Source organism: Pezoporus flaviventris, unplaced genomic scaffold, assembly GCF_033815535.1.
Source record: "Pezoporus flaviventris isolate CSIRO_AGI_PZ_B2104156 unplaced genomic scaffold, CSIRO_AGI_Pfla_v1 ptg000037l, whole genome shotgun sequence".
In the NCBI taxonomy this organism is placed as follows: domain Eukaryota; kingdom Metazoa; phylum Chordata; class Aves; order Psittaciformes; family Psittacidae; genus Pezoporus; species Pezoporus flaviventris.
Window position 1 is genome coordinate 22,880,242 of NW_026892585.1, and position 21,659 is coordinate 22,901,900.

General features: G+C 39.7%; 1 protein-coding gene across 9 annotated transcripts in view; it reads left to right on the forward strand.

Annotated features, from left to right (window-relative positions):
- Window positions 1–21,659, forward strand: part of RBMS3 (RNA binding motif single stranded interacting protein 3) — a 726,761-nt gene that overhangs the window by 364,346 nt on the left and 340,756 nt on the right. For 6 of the 9 annotated variants that reach the window (XM_061464999.1, XM_061464997.1, XM_061465001.1 and 3 more), the window contains one exon: window positions 10,439–10,608. In XM_061464999.1, the coding sequence (XP_061320983.1) occupies window positions 10,439–10,608 (170 nt within the window). The remainder of the gene's footprint in view (window positions 1–10,438; window positions 10,609–21,659) is intronic. The other 3 variants (XM_061464998.1, XM_061465003.1, XM_061465005.1) reach the window with 1 other exon arrangement.

Below are 21,659 nucleotides of genomic sequence, written 5' to 3' on the forward strand. Positions count from 1 at the left end.
GGTTGCAAGGCTCTTCACTTCTGAGCATAGTTCAGGTTCTTCGTATTGTTACGCACAGTATGGAAAAAGTCCGTGGCACAAAGCCCAAAATGGTTTAGGCGAAACAACTTCTGCTAAATCTCTGTGTGTGTTAGCTCATCATCCCACAACAATTAGCAGAAAATAATGATGATTTTAGGGAAATGAGAAAAGAAAGTTGTCATGATGAAATGAAGTTTTTGCTCTTGTTATGACCCATTCTGTGCATATGGGGGCGGGGGGGGGGGAAGAGGGTAGGTTACTTTTGCGGAGCTGTAAGTTAGTTTTGTATGGATATTTTGAGTCAACATTTTTGAGTGTGTGAGTCAAATGACATTTGAAACTTTGGACAAACGCAGAAGGACAATCTGTTGCTTCGTCAAGAGACGAAGAACTTCTGCCTTAGTAAATTGAGACCTCTTCTCCCCCCCTTCTCCACCATCTCCTGCTAAAGTGCTAAAAATCAGAGATGGTGGAAACATTGAAGGAAGAAGAAGGTATTAGAATGGAAGGGACTTGCTGAATAATACAGGATTACAGTGTAAGAAATTACGGGTCTTTTGTCTAACTAGCACAGCAGATTTATGCATATTCAGATTCACTGATTTTGAAGCAAAATGGACATTCTAAAGTTATTTTTGCTTTTCAAAGAAGTTCAAGATCTTTATTTACCTTCTATCAAAAACAGATGTCAGAATCTCAGTAGCTGCTAAGAAAGAGTTGTCACCTTCTAGTGGCTTCAAGTATTACAAAATTTAGGAGGAGATTTTCATCATTTAGTAGTCCTGTGGGCATTCCCAGTTCTCAGTGGGCAGTAGCTGCTGTGGCATTTAGTTATACACATGGTCCAATAATCTCAGTCTGCATTTGGTATGAATACGGGATGTATCTTGAGGGTTTATTGTTCAGGCTTCAATTCATCCTAAGGTAGAGATGATTTTCTAATAAGAGTGTGAATGGAAACAAAAATAGGGTGTTATTGCATGTATACAAAAAGACAGGAGTGTTGGGGTTTTTGCACGCTCACGGAATGTTTAATTAATCCTCAAAACCAGTATCATTTACAGAAATTGGACTTTAAGGAAATAAAATAGAATTGCCTGTAAATAAAGTGAGTGTAATTCTGCAAATTCAAAAAATAAACATGTTCTCTATTTTTGCATTGATTATTTAGTTTTAGTAAGTTTTACCTCAAGTGGATTTGATTGATGCCTGGAAGAAAATTGAAATGTAAATTATAGTAGATGTTTGTTAAATCAAAGGAAATTAAATAGCGTTTCCCACACTACCTCCCATTTCTGCCACATGAAATCTGGAGGAAATGGAGATTCTATAAGGGCCCAGAGTCTACAGTAGAGCATGTTTATCTGCATTCAACTTCCTTAGCATGTGAGTTCGAGCACATAGTGACACTAGCTGAAAATGTAAGTGCTTAAATCCCAAAATGTATCATGGCAAATCTTGCTCACCTTCCCGGGTACTTAATGTTTTATGTGTTCCATGGTTGTTGGTAATGTCATGCTCAAAACTGCCTTTGGCCTGACAAAGGTCTGTAATTCACCTCATTACCAAGTTCCTTCAGGGTCTTGCAGAGACCCATTCCTTCACCTCACTCTTTATGTGGGACCAAACAGTGTTCTAGCTCATTTATAATGGTGACTTCAGTTATAACGTTCACTCTCTTACACAGACAACTTGTTTTAAGAATGAAGAGAAGTACCTGGAATGGGATAGAGAAGTTCTTAACATGGGGTTTCAGACCCAGCTGCCTGTTATGAGCCCTATGCATGGCCACCCCAGCTTCCCTATGTCCCTTAGCTTTTCATGGCACAATGCTCAGGACTGTCAGAAGTGTGAAGGTGCCCAGCACTACCTTGGCCAACTATGTCCATAGGCCGATTTCTAAGTCCTAACTGCTACCATTAGATTCTTATCCCTGCTGTATCAGCTTACTGTTGAAAGTCTTTCTAGATGTCCTTTAAATGACATTACATACATCAGTCTTAAGAGGTTGATTGTCTCCTTCCTAGTTCAGTATGAATTGTAATGACTTTATGGATAATTTTTTTAAAAAGTATTTGCTATTATGTACTTGTTACAGGAGTTTGCACCAGAAGCAAGAATGTAGAGAGGTTTGTGGTGGCTTATATCTTCTGTGGGCATCCTCTGGCCCCCAGCCTGGGAGCAGTGCATTGCTGTAGCCCAAGGAGTCTCAAAGAAAACATGAACTCCCGCTATTGTGGAATGCCCCAAATTCTGTCCTGATGGTGTCACACTGTTATCTTTGGGACACACCTTTCCCAGACTCTGTGTTCTGTGGATTCCTTTGGCTGCAGGTGGGAGGCAGAACTCATCTTTATATAGAACTGGGTAGAGGGGGCAGAGATTCCCCATAAACACCTACAAAACGTTGTGGTAACACTGGATGATGATGGGAGCTGTTCCTGGGGAGCTCTGCCACCCTGATCCTCCATCCCATCAATGCTTATCCCGACAGTGTCAGACTTCCTGCTTCATTCGTCCATAAGAAAGACAAACTGAGGAAACTTGGGCTGGATTTTGAAAAACCTTTTTGGTTGGGCTTTATTTTTGCAGAATGAAAACACATCTGGTTTTGATCTCTGCTTGTCAAATCCTCATGTGGAAAGGAAAGAGATGATACTGATGTTTTGGCTTTTTTTCCTGTGCTTTAAGTTCAGTTTTATGTGATGGGCTTTTACTCTAAGGTCCTTGCACCAGTGTTGATGCTGTGGTACATGTGGACTGTGTGAAGAAAAGATACACAATGAAGCATGTGCCTCCTGCATCTCATTTCCAAGATACTTTTAGTCTGCCACATGTAAACAAATGCCCAGAGAGTACATGTAGTTTCTCAGAAACAGAAATGTTTGCTTTCGTAAACGTTTGAAAAGTATCAAAATTATGCCTTTTAAACTGCATTTTTATTCTTCGCAAGGACTGAGAACTCATCATTGTAGCCCCAAAACTGGCTATATGGAAATGTAAACACAAACAATAATTTCTGCTCAAATCTGTAGTTTCTCCCCTTTTTTTAACCACGTGGTGTTTGTATCACAGGCAGTAATTGCTGTCGTATTTCAATTTGTGCTCTAAAATACTCTTATTAGGGAATTGCAATGTGTTATCATCCTGATTGCTCAGATTTAGTGTTTTTAAGGTTTAGATTCTGTTCATATTTAGTCTCAGTACATCAATAAAATATGCTAGACTGGATAATGAAGCAATAACACTAATTTATGTCAAATAATATAGAGTATTGTTTATGAGTTTGCCAAACTGCCAAAATACTTTATAGAAAAAATTCTTCTCCCTTTCTGAGAAATAATGCCACAGGAATTGATCTGTCATGGGAGCCTCCTGCAATCAAATAAATGAGAGGACACAAGACTGAAGGTTATTTTCTGCTATGGAAAATATTTATTTGGTGACACAGCTCTCATTCCTAGTCTTCGGCTTTTTAGTGCTAAGGTCTAAACTGTTACCCTCCTGTCTGGATGTGAGAAGCCCTAAATTCAGGGAAGCTACCATAGTTTAGTCCAGAATGGCAGGCAGTCCACAGATAAATGGAATATTGCTTATGAGGGATAAGCAGTTTTATCTTTGGTTTAGCAACATGTAGGGGGGAAGAGGGTGAAGGGCTGAAGTTGGCAGCTTGTATTTATTTAGTGACCTAAACCCAGTGGGACAGCAACGACTGAGACACTCTCAGTCTGCAGACAATGTTCTTTATCTCTCCCCTGTTCCCTTGTCTTGGACTGGGTTTTGCTGGGGCCTGTTCATCCTCAGGCAAGATGATCATCAGTCTCCCCTGTTGATAGGTACTCTAATCCACTTTATTATTTAAGCTTAATTGTACTTCAAAATAAGCCTCTTTCCACCTGACCAATTTACTTTTCAAGTTTCCTGTTAGTAAGGGTGGGAAATGGAGTGATGTATAGTTTGATGTATTTCAGCCTCTTAGAAGATACTGTGATCAGTGAGAAAATTTTCAGGCTTCTTCCTTAGGTAATGATTGCTAAACTCTCAGTGCTCTAAAAGATAGCCAAGAAGAGTGAATTGCTTTTGTTTTGTCATTGCTTTGTTTTTAATGCAAAAAAATGTATAAAATGAGACCTACTTTGCAGGTACTATCCAATAAAGGACTTCATCCTCCTCCTGTGGATGCCTTGCTTCCTATATATTGTCTATGTGTAAGTGTTTATAAAATGCTAAAAGCTGGGCAGTCATGATTTGGAAGAGAAGTATTTTAGAACAAAGAAAATTGAGCCAAATTTTGCCTGAGCTTCTGCTTTATGGACCTGTAGTGCTTTGTGCCAGGTTCAAGGGAACTGTAAGCCCCAGAAGCATTTAGTCTACTAATTCCAATAGCTTTGTCTGTGAAACAAAGATCTCAAAGTATCTACTAGCCTATCTGACTGTTGAATAACTAATGTGCCTACTGAAAGACTAATTTTTTTGTGGTTTCTTTTTTTTTAATCATTGTAATTTTTCGTAAGTGATTTTTAAGCAAAAACAATGACAACTTTTTCCTGTGGACTAAAGATATTGTTTGGAATAGAATGAAAAAAAAACACCATAAATTCAATGTATACAAGAAGCAAGATAGCACAGTGACTGAATAATTCCAAGTTTGTTTTTAAATAAAATAAAAATAATCATTTTTATTTCAAAATCTAATTGGATTGGAATTTTATTTAAGCTTTAAAATGGTTTCATTCATTCAGTTTGGCTACAGGGTAGCTAAATAATTTTATGCAGAAAAAAATAAATTTTTATCTGCAAAATAATTAGGGATAACTTTAGTTGTTAAGTTACATTTTAGTATTATTTGCCTCATCTTATAATAATGTAATATTGCAGTCCTCAGTAACATCTTTCATCCAGTAATCACATAGCATCTTATAAGCTTTGAAAAGATAAGGAAGAATCATGACAGAGTGGTAAACTGGGACATAAGGAATCGGTGGTGCCGTGGCAGTACAGAGAGCTTAACACCAGCCTTGTATCCCGCAAATCACATTTAAAGGCCTTGCAAGGGATTCAGAGAAATCAAAATCCTCTTGAGGTGTGTTCTGGTTTCTTTGATTGAAGAAACTGTGATAGAACAGACTTTGAAGCTTACTGTCTGTATTCCTCTTCTGAATTTACTTGCATTTTCACATGCCGTTCTTTTCCAAATGGAAACCATTGCCAGGTGGTGGGATGTATGTACTTCTATGGAAACAGTTCAGTAAGCTTTGTTACTGTGCAGAGGGGTTAGAAAATGTGCACTATTATATCTGTGTGTTTTCTGTTGGGTGTCTAAGGAAGGACTTGGCTATATGGGGAAGTGTCCAAGAGAAGCTCTGTCTTCCAGGCCTTCATTGGCTAGAGACCTAGACAACAATCATGGGTTGATTCTGCAAGAACAGTGAATGCCTTACAAACTCAGAAAGAAAATTATGCCTTGAGCTCCCTTGATCACAGCATTTCTAAAATACAGGATGTTTGTGTGTGGCACGTTTCAGTGCTCATCTTTTATCCACTTTTCTGTTCCACCTGGCTATGGATGAGAAATACAGCTTGTCTTTTGGTGCTACTCCTCACTGAGGGAACCAGCCAAAGGCAGTAGAGCTGCTTCTGTCCAACTCTTCTTAGTCTATTTGCCCTAACTGTCTGTGTTCTCTTCAACTGTGATTGTCTTCTGCTTAGTATGAGGTTTTCTGTTCAGTCTGCTCCAAATTCCCATCAATGGGCCGTTAAGTTGGTGGCATCCTCTCATCATTACTGTAATTGGCCAGTAAGAACCCTCCAGCTCAAAAATTACTCCTTTCTACAGTAGGGTGTAAAGAGAGCTGTGTTCTGCTACTGTGAGCGGTAAACTAATATTTGCACAATTTATTTATATCTACTTTGCCTTATTTTATTCTCTCTATCAGGAGCTAAGGGAATTTTGTGGCAATTGGGCTCTAAGTGAGATGAATGTAGCAGCTGGAAAACACTCCATTCAGAGTGAAATGGATAGTGTGTGTTCACAATTGCTTAAATAACACATGTTTTAATGCAGGTCTATGTGTTATGCTCATTTTTTTTAAATACAAATTATGCACTATGATAGGAAAAGTCAGTGCGTCAGTGGTACTGGGGAATCTTTCCAAGATCTTTCTTTCAAGTGGATTAAAGAGTACAAATTTGGGATAGTCAAAGGTGAATACAAACAAATTGGCTAGTCTGCTAGCATAGCTGTCCAGCTGCATGCTAGGCTCTGAGGCCACTCCAAAACCACAAGCCTGACTGCCTCAGAAGCCTGCCAAGGAGCCAGCTGCTGCTAATAAAGCAGACTCTACAACTTGGCATCTGGGGCCTGTGACTCCTATCCAAAAGGAATTGTACGTGAAAAATAGTTGAAATTTGTCTTTTTTAAGTAGTGTTTTGCTTTGGAAGAGAAATGCATTAGACTAAACTTGCAACAAGTGAAAGACTATGTAAGAGTACTGTGGTTGCCATGGGAAGATAAATACCATCCTTATGAAAGGAGGTTGGATTTGGAAAGGAGGAGGGATGTTAATTTAGTCACCAAGAGGTTTCTGGTTCAGCATTTCTGGCTCATTTAGTAAGAAAGACCAAGGTATCTCATTACTCATGCTTAGCTGTGTGTACTGGCATGGGACACTTAGCTTCAGAAAGCTCAGTGGTAGGGTTTAAGCACAAGAGTGTGTTCATGAGGCTGGATAAGAATTAAGCACATTGATTTCTTGCTTTTAAATAGTAAAGAGGGAGAAATTTCATTCATTTTTTGCAGATGAAAACAAATCCTATTAGCCAGCCATGCTAAATTAATAAGCTGCTTGGAATGATCTACTAAACATTTCATTCTCCACATACTCCCCTCTGAAGCATGAGAACTGGAAAATGAGTTGGTTGCATTGGTTATTTGAAAAATTAATGACAAAGCCAGCTCTGAATTCCAGCTTCCTTTTGAAGTAAAACTTGTAAATTTTGCCTAACGCTCTTTTTCTAACACTGCAGGTCCTGTGCTTGGCTGTGTTGGCAGAATGTCTTTCGCATTATTTCTACAGCTGGTGTCAGGGTGTTTTGAGCCAATCTGGAAAGCAGTGTTCCTTATAGCTCTTGTGGCAGAGAAGTTAAGCACTTTGGCTCCAGACATGGAAGGGACCAACATCAGAACAAGGCACGAATTCCCTGCTGTAAGGTGTGCACACAGCTTCCCAGACAATGCCCCACTTTGGCATCATCCAGGATCCTGTAGCAAGTGGTCCATATCTGGGATCATCATCAGGTTGCCATTAATTTCTTTCACTCCAGTTATTACGTAGAGATTAACGAACCAGACCCTTTGCTCATGTGGAGGCAAATCGCATACTTCTGCCATCAGTCATACACTCATCAGCTCAGGAAGCAAGAATTCAAAGCTTGCTTCTGACCCAAAGCTTTTATTCTGGCAACTGACCAGAAGATGTCATCAACCCTAGTACAGGAATTTTGTAGTCTTTCTGGGGTATTAGATATGCATGGCAATTACTGTGGGCTGCAGTGGCTGAGATTTATTAGTGAAGAGGGTTTGGAGTACAGTGGTGCTTTCCAGTCTAAGGAGATCAGCATCCTCCAAAGTGGAATATGTCTGCCTCTGTACCCACCCTTAGAGCATCTCCCAGGATGCTGTCATGAACCTGGGCATCTGTGTGTGTGTATAGTCTTAGCAGGTCTTGCTTGAGAGACCACTTATCCCATGGCCTAATTCTCTGGGTGCACCAAGGACTGTCTTTTTATAGCTGTGGCCTTAAAATCAGTGTAAATGTAATTCATGTTCGTTTCTAGGTCCCCTTTCGGCTGGCCAAGAGGGATAAAATGTCTTAAGCTTAAATTAGAATTAGGCCCCCAATGCTTTCCTCTGTGTGAGGATAAAGATCTTATAATAGAATGAAAATTGCTTTTTGTGTTTCAAAGGTATATTTCCACTCTTTTTTCTTGCTTATTAGGTTGGTGTGACAGTAGGCCATTTACTCATTTTCCCTTCCTAAGACATACCTAATTATAACAATTAATAGTTAAGGCACATAGCACTTTATTGGCTTACAGAAAATTCTGTCTTTGCTTTACATCATTTATGTGCATTCAGTGTGTATGGTAAACATGGAGTTGTCGGGTAAAGCAGTAAGAATGTCATATTGACATTATTTATATTTTATCTTACCAATAAGCAAAATGTGTAAGATTACCACAGGGTATTTCCCGAGTTCTCAGTATACTAAAGCCAAACATGTGCTATATGCAGTCACATCTACCTTTACCATGGCCATGGAGTGCCCAGAGATTTAAATATGCTTTCAGCCAGGATGTTTTAAGATGCCCATGTTATGTATTTGTTGGAGGTTACTGTTGCCTGCACTTTTGCCTGTGCCATGGCCATAGCGTGGAGCTGATTTCGAGGACTTGCCTACAGCATTGGAGTTCAGTCAAGATGGTTCCCTGGGACTGGTACCTGGGACTGCTGCTTCAGCAGTCTATTTCTGGGAATGACATTGAAGCTTGGGTGGGCGAGGATTACCCAGTGATAAAATGTGTGTGCAGAGAAATATGATCCGTATGCATTAAGTGCTTTTGATTGTCAGCAAAAGAATCTACACAGATACTTGGGGAAGGAAGCTTGTTGCCCTGTCTCCTTTTACTCTAGATGAGAGGTAGTGTCATTACTTACTAGTGTTGCCATTGCACTGTCTGTGAAACTTTTTTTTCCTTTTAATCGTTCCTACTTGAGTCACATTACAAGCAGGCAGAGAAATTCTGATGTCCTGACATCTGATTGTGTGTTCCAGCTCTCCTGGTTTAAATAGGAGAAACTGGGAAGCAGGAAAGAGAAGGCAACAGGAGAGGCATCAGTGCAAGTGTGGTATTTTATGTATTTAATCAAAGCCTCTCAGCTTCACTTATCACTGATGCTCCCCTTATGTTCTCCAACTTTTTTTGATTCTTCTAAGTGAAGGGACTTGTTTGAAAGAGGTAAAAATGTCCATCTACTGAGGCTCTGATTTTGTATGGGCACAATTATAAGCACTAAAGTAGTACCGCTGAAAGTAAAGGGGCAGTTGATCAGTGTGCTCAAAATTACTCAGAGACTTAAATATTTTTCTCTCTGCAAGGCTTAAATGCAGAACAAACCTATTAGATGTTACTGAAGTGTCATTGCTAGTACTATAATGAAAATTGCAGGTGTTTTGCTTTTATTAGTCCATTAGCACATTGTGGTTAACTTAGCATTGGCCCAATATTTACCTGCTGTTGTAACCATGCATACTGCTAGCAGAATACACTGATCAGCTTGTGAAAATAGGATTTCCCATGTCTCGGCAGGCAGCTGTGTTCCTGGAGCTCTGCCTCCAGTTCTCTCACTGCCAGCCGGAACCTTGGCCCACAGCAATCCTTAGCTTCTCCAACTCCTCTCTTAAGATCTCAGCTTTCCTGCATAGGTCACAGTGATGGCAGGACATGGCCTTCTCCTTCCAGCCACTCCTCCGTTCTGACAGGAACTCTGTGCTGCGAGTAAATACTCTGATGGTCAGAGAGGCAGGGATGGTTGCAGCAGCTTAAATTCCCTGTTGTGCCAGATCAGAGGCACTTAAGTAATTTATATAGCATGTGTGCGTCTCCTTTCACAGCATGTATTTACCAGGGAGTTAGGAGAGAGTGGTGTTTTCCCTGTGAGAATTCCTCCCTTTTTAAGTGGTGTTTCTCAGTTGTTGTGTGTGCTTTGTAGCTGTTCAGAAGTGGTAAGGTTTTGAGGGCAGGAGGTCTTAGCTGGATCATCTTTTGCAGCCCCTTTTTCTCTATTGTGAAAGTCACCTGTAAAGACAGAGTCATTTCAGGCTGTTTGGATGTTTGTTTTTTTTCCCACACTCAGGCTAGTCAAGACTCTGCCACCTGACTGCATGTACTGGATGCTCCTCATGTTTAGAAAAGACTAACTAGGCTTCTGGCATCAGCTTCTAAACCTTTGCCTAGATATTCTTATTTGTGTCTTGGAGTATTCTTAAAGCAGCTTAAGTTTAAATTCTTCCTTTAATACTTGTCGCTCCCGAGTATCTGTTATTTCTGAGCTTTATTTTGTGATCTAGATAAAATAGGCTTATAAATGAGCTACTTTGATTCAAGATTTTTTTAAAAAAGGTAACATAATCACTTCATAGTCATGGCTAAACCCCAAATCTCAGCTCAGTTTGGCATTTTTGTAGGGTGTTCCTGGGTCTGGGTGGGTGCACGCGTTATAGGAGGGGGCAGCCTGAGGCGATCAGGACAAGCATGCCCTCAGTACACAACTCTAGAACTACCTGGGTAAAGCACATGAGTCCACCCCATGCTTTTGTTTTCCAGTAACAGCCACTTTGTTTTGTTCTGTTTCCAGCAGTCCTATGCACCAGCTCCCCACCCCATGGCTCCTCCCAGCCCCAGCACAAACAGCAGCAACAACAGCAGCAACAACAGCAGTGGAGAGCAGTTGAGTAAAACCAACCTGTACATTCGAGGCCTTCCACCCGGCACCACTGATCAGGACCTTATCAAGCTGTGCCAGCCGTAAGTGCACTTAATATACTCTGTGTCTTTGGGTAGGAAATTGTCAAAGCTGGCCTTTCAGTTTACTGGAAGGACTTATGTGGACTTACGATGTCCACAAAAAGACATCAGAAGCCTTCTGCGCTTGAAGGCCAAGTGTTAGTCCTTAGTTTGAACAGCTAATTAATGTCTGTTGGAAAATCTTCTGGTAATGAACTTTAGGGGATGGAGACATGAGGGCCTTCACATTGACTTCTGTTTATTTTAATGTGTGGGGTTTATTTCTTATGTTAAAAGAAGAATTTGCATGGCAAACCTCCCTAATGACAGGTTTTAGTTACAGTGATCTGTGAATCACAGCCTGGTGTACAACAGAACGTGGGTGATCTCACTTTGGTTATTTGTCACATTTTGTGATTGCTGTGTCACATATTGCTGGGCTCAAAGACTGAGAAGTATGAAACCCACTGAGGGTGGCCTGATAACCATCTAATTAACATATAATTGCGTCTGCATCTGCAGTTCCACTGAAAAATGATGATGTAGAAAGCAGCACTGTTTATCTTGAGTCATGTTTGTACATTGTGCTGAAAAATGTCAGTTTTATTGTTTTATTCCTGTTGAAACCGGAGAGGCAACAGAAAGGAGCTCTTTGCTCCTCATGCATCATCAAAAGAACTGTTTCCTAAAACACTGCATCCTCTTACCCCTCCTCAGTTGACTGAAAGTAGTGCGTAATGAGAGTAGAAATGAGAACCTGAGTGGATTTCCGAAGTCTAGATTATTATTCATGTGGTTTTTGGTGGACTTGGCAGTCGTGGTGTAATGATTAGACTTGATGATCTTAAGGGTCTTTTCCAACTTAGTTGGTTCTGTGATGAGGGAGGGGAATAATACAGTTTGAGATTCCAAACTAGGATCACCTGGGTGGAATTTAGGATAACACATTATTTTTTGTGTTGAAATAAGAACATTGAGAGATTTGAAAAATAAAAATCCATTCTTGTTATGATGCAGAACGATAATGCTTTGCCACAGAGTTGTCTATTGCAAAAGACAACAGTATTTCTGGCATCTTTCATCACAAATCAGCCTTTCAAATAGATTGCAAATAAGTTAAACAAATAAATGAAGTTTGGTAAAGTAAGGAGCAGTCTATGGTTGATCTAATGGCTTGAATCAAAATATTGCTTTGAATCTCGCTGTAGGATTAACAATTTAATGGTATGCTACAATTTTATGTGATCCTGTCTTTCCTGATTTTGATGAAATGTCCTGAAAGACTTCCCTGGATATGCTTTATGTGGACGTGGCTGCCTAGGATTGGAACTAGCCTTCTTACTGCAGTTGATATATGAACTTTAACAGAATTATATGAGCTTGAATCTCTTCGCTGTGACTTTCTCCTGTTAAAGCTGCTACAGGTAAACGGGCCAACTGCTCACAGGAGTATAGTATGCTGGTGATTTTTTTGTATTTCATGGAAGCTGAATTGCGAGTGTACCTGTCTGACATTTGTACAAGCTACATTCATTGACACTTCCTGCTTGTGACAGCCACAGATAATTCCTGTTTAAGGGCCAGATCCTCAGTAGGTATAAATTGACTCTAGTCTGCTAATGTTCAGAAAGCTAGTTTGTCGCACATCTTGTTATAGTCTGACCCTTTCCAAGTTCAGACAAATGCTTTCAACCAATAAGGAATGAGCTAACTATTCCTAGAAGAGCCTCATGGCTTTGGCACTTAGTGCTGCAGTCATGATGTGAGGCTCTGGTATGAGCAGTGCTACTTGAATCACAAAGTTCAGACCCCTTACATATATCCCTGTGTATGGGAAGTGCACATTGATTATCTCAGAGCTTCCTTTCAGCACTGTGGCAAAATTTTTAATGCACTCTACTAAACTTAATCTGCTCTGTGATTAGAGGCCTTTATCTAGGTATCATGGAGTTCCTGTGTGAACAGATGCTCTTTAGGAAAAATGCTGACATTCATTTTGCTGATTTTTCTATCCTTTCTCTGTATGGAAGTGAGGAGAAACCAGATCGTTGTTCTGTCTTTTTTTTTTTCAGAATATTAGAGGTATTTGTCAAAGCAAAAGGAAAGATGGTAGAGCAAAACTTAAATATCTGAAAAGACAAAAATTTATCATGGTAGCATGTAGATTTTAGAAGTAATATATTGAAGGGCATTTTCTTTAGCTTTGCAGATGGTTACATAGTAGAGGTGGATAAAGGTCCAAATCCCTTCTCCCCCTGCCACTGCAGTATGTATAGCAGCAATCTGCTGCTATATAAGCAAGACTTATATTTGTTCAGAAATGGTTGTCTTCTGTAGAGATCTCGTAGCTTACAAGTCTGGGGTCTCACTATGTGTGAAAGACTTTATGTAACAGGTTTTCACAAAACAGCAGAAGGTGCTGGCTCCTAGGCTTCCTGCATCAAAGTGTTAGTCTAATTTGCTGCAAGATGTGAGGTGAAAACCTAAATACCAGTCCATAAAACTTATTACTATTTTGCAGCGCAAGATTTTTGGAGAGTTGCATTTAAGAGAGCTATTCACCAAAGCTAGCTTATGTCCAGGACACTGGTTCCCCTAGGCTAGCTGCCAGTGCCTAAAATGAGCCCTTCTGAACCCATTTCCTCTGTTCTAGAATGTGACAAGGCTGCCAGCAGTACAACTGTCACTTATATTGTCTGACATTTGGCAGGTCTGGGGAATAATGTTCTAAACCCACAGTATTTCTCTGTCATGGTTTAAGCCCAGCCGGCAACCCAGAACCACACAGCTGCTTGCTCGCTCCCCCTTTCCCCCAGCTCCTGGAGGAATGGGGAGGAGAATCGAAAGAATGTAACTCCCACAGGTTGAGATAAGAACAGTTTAGTAACTAAGGTATAACACAAATCACTACTGCTACCACCAGTGATAATAATGATAAAGGAAATAACAAGGGAAGAGAATACAACCGCTCACCACTCACTGACCGATACCCAGCCCGACCGACCAGTGATCTTGCCCTTCTAAGGAACTGGCCCCAGTTTATATACTGGGCATGACGTGCTGTGGTATGGAATACCCCTTTGGCTAGTTTGGGTCAGGTGTCCTGTCTCTGCTTCCTCCCAGCTTCCCCTCCTCCCTGGCAGAGCATGAGACTCAGAAAGTCCTTGGTCAGAGTAAACATGACTTAGCAACAACTAAAAACATCGGTGTTATCAGCATTGTTCTCAGGCTGAAAGTAAAAAACACAGCCCTGCACCAGCTACTAAGATGGAGAAAAATGACTTCTACTGCTGAACCCAGGACACTCTCTCAGAAGTACAGAAAGTGCTTGAAATGCTTCTGGTTATGTACACTTATCATAATCCGTCCCATTTCCAGATTTACTCCAGAAGAGGGGCCACCCTTTAAGTGACGTGTAACATTTCTTATTTTATTGCCTGTTGCCCTGTGGGTTATGGATGAGAAACCCTTTAATGAGTATTGTTTTTTAAAGCATGAGGCTGTTCTGGTGAATCCTGCCTGCTTTTCTGTATTTCAGCTGTGTGGTTTTGGGTGGTGTGTTTCACACACTAAGCAGGGAACAGCAGACTGGAGTACCATTGATGCTAGAAGTGCGGAGTCCATTACACATGATGTCAGATGTTTCTGACGAATGTTCTGACACTATCAAACCTTCTATCAATTTAAGAATAACCTTGTCACAGTGATCTGTCAAACTGTTCATACAGCTAAAGGAAAACAAGTCATCATAGGCTGTACAGTAGCTGAGTAAATAAAATATAAAAATTGCTATTGGAAAAATTTATTTTGGTGTGTTTCTGATCCTCAGCATTTGGTTTAAACAGTGTCCAGCATTAAACTCTTTTTTTTTTTTGCAGCAGGAAGCTGTTAGCTTGCACTGCATCATTTGGGGCCCTATAGACTCTTGTCAAAGGTTACATCGAAAAAGAGTGAATAGGACTGTTTAGCAGGCAAGAATCTGTTGTTCTTTTATGTGTGTATCATTTCCTGGATTTTCAAAAGCACTGAGTAAAGGAACTTATAAAAATGGACCTTGGCCTTTTTTAACCTGTCTTGAGGTTTTCTATTTATTCTGTTTTTTGATCACTGGAACTTGCAGGTCTAAAATTGTGATTATTAAATGTGACAAGGCTGTGATTATTAAATATTTCATGAAAAGATTAGTTAATATCACATCATTAGCATTTCTTTTTCTGACATACACAGTCTGCTGGTGCAGTGTTACACACCATTATACATGTATCTTCCCAGTCAAAATACGCTTTTCATCAAAAGGAAAGATAATCAACCTTAAAATGTAAAATTACAGATTATAAACAGGAAAATGTGCATGATCTGTCCCTGTACAAGCAAAATAGAAATTATTATTTTTGAAATGTTCATAGCCTGTCACTCTAATTTTCATGCATGGCTTTATATTTCATCCAGAAGAATTCCACACACATACACAGATGGTGATGTCCCCTATTGGTATACTGGACAGATCCCATTCTTACTAACTACACTCCAGTGCAGATTGAACGAAATCTCATGTATATATTAAGCATTTGAGCTTTCATTTTAATTTCAAAAACTCATAGTATGTCTCTCAAGATTTTGGTCTTTCTGTCTGTATTTCTTTACATGTTTGCACTGAGGATGACTTTGACCCAATGTTTTTTAGAGGATAAAGTAATTTTTGAAGAAGAAAATTTGGGAAAAGTAGCTTAAATCCCCCAACATTTGACTAAAAAGCCTTGTTCATTTCCTTGTTCATCTCGATTTAGTCATGAATTTTTCATGATTGAAATTTTCAGTCTGTAGTCTGAAAGATAGCTACTTCAAACTTCAAACATCTGATAGTTTAAACTTACTTATATGTTTGTCCTGACTTGGTTGTCTCCCCTTGCATCTGTCATGTACCTTCAGAAATCTATTTCCATATACTTCATTCCTGTTTGGATTAGTTAACTTGTCACCATTCAAGTTTTGACTTCTTTGTAGTCCAGGGTAAAATTAAAGGATGAATTAGAGCAACAAACAGTAAAAACATCTAAACCTAAAAAGCAATAAGTATGCTGCTTAGGCTGACTAGTGAAGAAGATGAGACAGAATCTCCCAGACAAATAGTTTTCAAAGTATGGGAAATACCTACTGAATCATGCTTGTCATGAGTGTTGCTTTCTCTAAATAGCTTCTAGATCCATGTTTTGTGCAGATTATTCGATGTTCTGGGATTGTTTCCTTTTTTCGGGGGGGGGGGTGTGTTTTGCTTTTTAGTTGTGGGTTTTTTTGGCCCTTTTTCTTTTTTCTTTTCCCTCTTGATGGTATCCTGATTGTCTCCTTGACAGGTCATCAAGTGTGAGATTTTAGCCTGTCATTTCATTCTAAATGTCCTTGGTTTTGTCCCATGGAACATCTGAATAAATATTCAGGCTGCTACTGTTTGGATTCTACTGAAGGGCTGGCCTCAAGGATAATGTAACTGAGGTTATTAATTGAAAATACACATATTACTTAAATACTAGACTATTTTTGAAATGAACTGTGAGCCCCCATAGAGAACTGCTGAGTTCATTGAGGTTTCAGAGGGATTCAAGGTGCCTTTCAGGACAGGGTCTTGTTAATAGCTGCAACAAGTACAACATTTTCAATTTGACTGAGCTTTATAGTAAGTTTGTGATGGCTGTTTCTGCCACGTGTTAAGGCAGCAAGAGTTTCACATTCCTAGCTATTTTTATATTCCTTTTGTGAAAATAACAAGAAGTCCATATTATGTGAGAACAGATGAAATGAAGGTGTGGGGAAAGTAAATTCCCTTCTTTTCCTTTTTTTTTTTTCCCCCCTGCATTATAATGCTAATAAAAAGTAATTAGTGTGAACTATAAATAAACCTTTATAAATAAATTAAAGGTTAACAAAAAATAAGATCCCCATAGTGAGCTCAAAACTGAAAAGACCAAAAGAATCCCTGGAGTAAATCCTTTGTTCAAAAATAGACCAAATTTGTACCCAGTGTAAACTGGTGTTGTTATCCTGGCCCTGGTGAAGACAAAACCCGAACTATCTGAGATGTACATAGCAGTGGCGTGTTAGCTTGTGTCTGCTTCTGTATTTTTAAGTAATCTCTGGAGACTTAAGGGAATTTACTGTGTTCTGTAACCTTGTGTATGTTAAAGCAAGGTGCACTGTGGCTTCAGTAATCATTCAAACAGAACCACATAATCTATGTCTCTCTTGTAATTAATACCAGGTGACACTGTTCTGTGATATAGCAAAGACTGAAAGGGCACGAAGGTGAGAGTGCTCATTCAGTAGGATTAGCTCATATAAGAACCATGTGGCATCATATAGAGTAGTTCCTGCTTAAATCTTAGTGGGTGTTTTGGTTCCATGTATCCTGGTAATACGAGAACTGCAAATGGCTCTGAAATCTGGTGAAGAGATCAGTCTTTGTGGGAATCAAAGAAATGTTCACATTTGAGGGTAAAAAAGAAAAACTCCAACAGCCCCAGATTTCAAATAAAATGGGGAAAGCAAAGTCCCAAGAAGGGTGTACTGTCAGGCCAAGCACAGCAAAAGTGCCCTGCTGGAATAAATCTGCTGATTCAAAGCCATGAGGGAACTACTTGTGTTTGTTCCTCTCACTTGTTAATGCCTGTGTTCATGCCTTGGTGTTGGCATTGGCCCACCTCTTGAGTCTGTCCAGGTCCCTCTGGATGGCATCCTTTCCCTCCAGTGTGTTGACCACACCACACAGTTTGGTGTTTTTGGCAAACTTACTGAGGGTGCATCAATCCCGTAAGATGCTAAACAGCACCGGTCCCAATACTGATCCCTGAGGAACAATCGTTTTTCTGGTTTCCACTTGGACATCGAGCTGTTGACCACAGCTCTTGCAGTGTGACCATCCAGCCAATTTCTTTATCCACTGAGCGGTCCATCCATCATATCCATGTCTCTCCAGGTTAGAGACAAGGATGTTGTGCAGAACAGTGTGCCTTGTACAAGTCCAGATACATGATGTCAGTTGTTCTTCCCTTATACACCAACGCTGTGGCCCCATCATAGAAGGCCACCAAAAGCCATGTTGGCCCTGTGGATGTGTCTTGTGAAGTCCCATGGGCTTATGCACCTTCAAGTTCCTTACGTGGTCTTCATCTTAGGTGGTTCTTCATTCTTGCAGTCCCTGCAACTTGGGCAGAGTGTCTGTAGCTCTTACGAGTGAAGACCGAGGGGAAAAAAGTTATTTTTATTATGGACTGTTCCTAAAAGTTTATTGAGAGGGATAAGAAAGGGAAAAGAAATAAATTTCAAGTTAATACTTTAAAGTCAAAATGCCTTTGATCAGGAACTAAACAGTGAACATTGAGGATGCGGGAAGTAGACATAAAAGCAGAGGAACGTAATGCTATGGGGCATGATTTGTTAATTCTTGCACTGAAGACATCTTCACAGTGATGGTGCTTATTAATGCTGTTAGAAACATTATGAGATTGCTCTCTGGGTCTGAAATGGTACAAAGAACTTGTATTTATTCTGAGCAACATCTTGCTTTCTCAAATCAGATGATTTGCAGTTTTGTACTCAGATATATAAAAATTGCACCTTTGCAGTGTGTAAATATGGGCATGCACAGATTTTTCCTCCTTTACCTGATAGCATTAAAAAATTATTTGTATATTTATTCTCCATTAAAACAATCTCCAAATGTCTTTCATTGTTAAAAGCAAGCATTAAAGTTGCCTCAGTAGGCAAGGAACTGGTCTTCTTGCCTAGCCTTTTTGTCAGGGAAAACAAAACCAGGTCAGCAGATGCCCACAGCGCTAGAGAGAGCGCCAACTGGGATGTGAACATTCCCATTGTTAGGAAGAAAAGCAGAAAAATAATTGTGTAAAGTAATAAATCATCACCTGCACTCTTCTGTGTTGAATGTGCCCATCTTTCCACTGGAGTATGACAGAGTGCCAGTGAGAGTTTCTCATCTCAAGTTGGATGAACCTGATGTACTGGAAGATAGGGGAGGAGGCAGCATTCTCAGACACTGCTGTTGAAAACATTTCGTCTGATGGTGGTGGGGGGGGGTGGTGGGGGGAGAAACCACCACCACTGAAAAAAACCCCAAAACCCACACTAAAGCACAACAAATCAGAGAGCTTGTAACAGGAATATTGAGTCTTCTGTAAAGCAGTGTGAAGGGCATGACCATTAACAGCTTCTTGGTTTGCTTACTGTGCACGAGAGGTATTGAGATAGAAAGAGAGGGTAAACACACTTAATGAACTGCTGACCTGTTCTGACATGAGTGTGTTTCTAGTTTTTCCATATCTCCTTTCCTCACTTCTTCAGCGTGTTTTGTATGCAGCCAGCCATAAGGCTGTTTTCTTATTGATGGAAGCATTTAAGAGTCTGAAACTGCTCATGGCCAAAAACTGTCCAAAGGACAGAGAGGTCCTGCCCATGCATGTCTGTCACAAATGCCTGGTTTTGTAATGTGAGTGTTGCTCTGTAGAAGAGCCTTCAAGACCATGGGACTGTTGAGAGTCTGAATTTTCCAGACCCTCAAGGCATTCTGTAAAACTCCGATGCTCAGTTTCTGCTTTCCAGTGCTATGTGCTGATGGTTTCACACAGAATCTTTCAGTGCTGTCCTTTTGAGTCCTTCTGGTGCTTTTGGTTTATTGGTTTTTTTTGGTATTTTTTCCTTGTTTTTTTGTGTTTTTTTTTTTTGTTAGTTTGTTTGAGTGGTTTTTTGCTTTTTCAAATGGAAGTAGTGGCAATGAAAGTTCAAGTCACTCTTGGTTCTTCTGTTTCAAATTTCATCCATGACTTTTAGGTATGACTGCATTTTTGGTATTTCTTCTCCTGAATTCTGCGGTGTCAGGTTCAGTGGGTCTTTCTGATCTGGTGTCCTTTGCGAACTGATAGCTGTATTACATGTGCAGAATGTGGAGAAGAAAGTGGAAGTTCTCTGACTGGAATGTGCTTTATATTCCTTAGGAGTCACGGACTTGTGGGAGAGGATGTAGACACACTGTTCATGTTCTGACATTTGTGTAGCAGAATTGTTTCTGTAACCTTTCTCTAGAAGGTATGATGCAGATTATGTTAAGATCTGTTTAAGAAATACATTGTCCTAAAGCTTTGCTGGAAGGAAACAATACCAACTTAATAATATACACCCTCCTCTGCCCCCAGACAGGAATAACCTGGACACTGCTTTCAGCTAATGGCAAGAACCTCAGAGCGTGCATGTATTTCTGTGTGAGGAGAAGTGGCAGGCCAGCTTTGGTGGCAAAGCTATTGAATATTATCAGCACAAAAACAAAAATGTCATTGTGTTCAGCTGCTAGACTTTCCCATACCGTTCCAAACAAGCATCGACAAGAGCTCTGTGCTATGCAGCGTACAATGTCCTTCATTCCAAGTATGTGGTAACTTCCTGGAATGATTTCTGTGAGAAGCACTGCATTAGATTTGTGTTAAACACTGAAAAGTCTTTAATTATTTTAAAAGATGATTGCTAGAAAAGGAATTTCTTAGAATCTTTGCAGCTATGTCAGAGATTTTATGTCTGTCTCGTTATAAAATGGAGACAGGCAAGAGGGAACGTTTTCAGCCTAATTTTTAAAAGATGTTGATCTGACAGAGATCAGAAGAGATTTTTCACTTTGTTTGGGTGTGTATTTTCTGTGTCCCTATCACAAACTTTGGGGAAAGCAAAGACCTCTGGATTCTGGTTCTTTTGGAAAGTACCTAGCCACAGCTCTGGGGGCGACCCCTGATAAACTAATGAAGGTCAGAGCTATGTGGAAATACAGGTTGTATTCTGAAATAAGTTTGCTGCCAACAGATACCCAGAAACATATAAGCTTCATGGAAACACTTAAAGTCTGTTCAAGTATCAGTTATTGCAGGATCACAGCCATGTTATTGTTTCAATGTAATACAGGTAATAAGTGCAGCATTTATGACTATTACTGCCTGGTGATCACATAAAAAAATCCCAAACAGGCACACTTTCCTTACTTCAGCTTTCCAGTTCAGCATTTCCATATACTCCTGAGGTTATAATCCAATTATAAAACTTCCATTATTTTCTGTAATTCACTGATTCAAGAAGAATATTAACTTTTTAGCTTTTTTCTAGTAGGTAACTAGTAATTAAAAGGGATAAAATAATCCACAGATTCATAGAATTTAAGATCCAGAAGAGACCAAGGGATGGTCTACTATTATTTCCTGCTTGATTCAGGTCCTTAAATTTCCCTTATTTTCTCCTGGAATTAATATAGCAATTTATTTTGATGTAAAGAAAATCTGCCAGAAAGGCACCCACTCTGAATCTGAAGATACGAAAGCAACAGCAGATGTGCTGTTGCTGACAGTTTGTTCCTGTTAACCACATTACCTGGTCAGAATTTCAGATCCACTTCCAAGTCAACTTTCTGGTGTTTTTACCTGTTGGTTCTGGTGTAATCAAATTAAACACCTTTCAGGTCCTTTCCCTCTTCCTTTGTCCTCCTCCCAGAACTAATATAATCAAGTCACTTTCAGGCTTTTTCCTTTAATAATCAAAATAGATGGAGCTGTTTAACTCTCTGATTATAAGACAGCCTTTAGATAATTTCATCAAGGACCGAGAGGGTCATTTAAATGTTTTTAAAACTTACTATTTGTGGTTAAAAATAATTTCCCTTTTCATATTTATGGAGATGTGTTATTATGTGTAGTTTATGTAGCCATATCTGTTTGTATACATCCTTAAGTGGATGAAACATATCACTGAAACATCTGTGTTCCTAAACAGGAGAAATGATGCTCAAAAGCTGCTGTGATACCCCAGCAGGACTGTAAGCTGCAATATGCACTCTGTTGAGATCACAGTACACTGGTACTGGTATTATGGCAGAAGCAGAAGCTCATTTTTTCACCTCCAAGGTTTTGATTGCCTTTAATTGTAAACCAGGTGTCTGTCCATTGTCAGCTTTGAGTAACAAAAATCCACAGAAAGGGAAAACTGCAGCAGTGTTGAAGGTTTATTTTAAAAAGTAAGGATTTTGGATCTAAGCT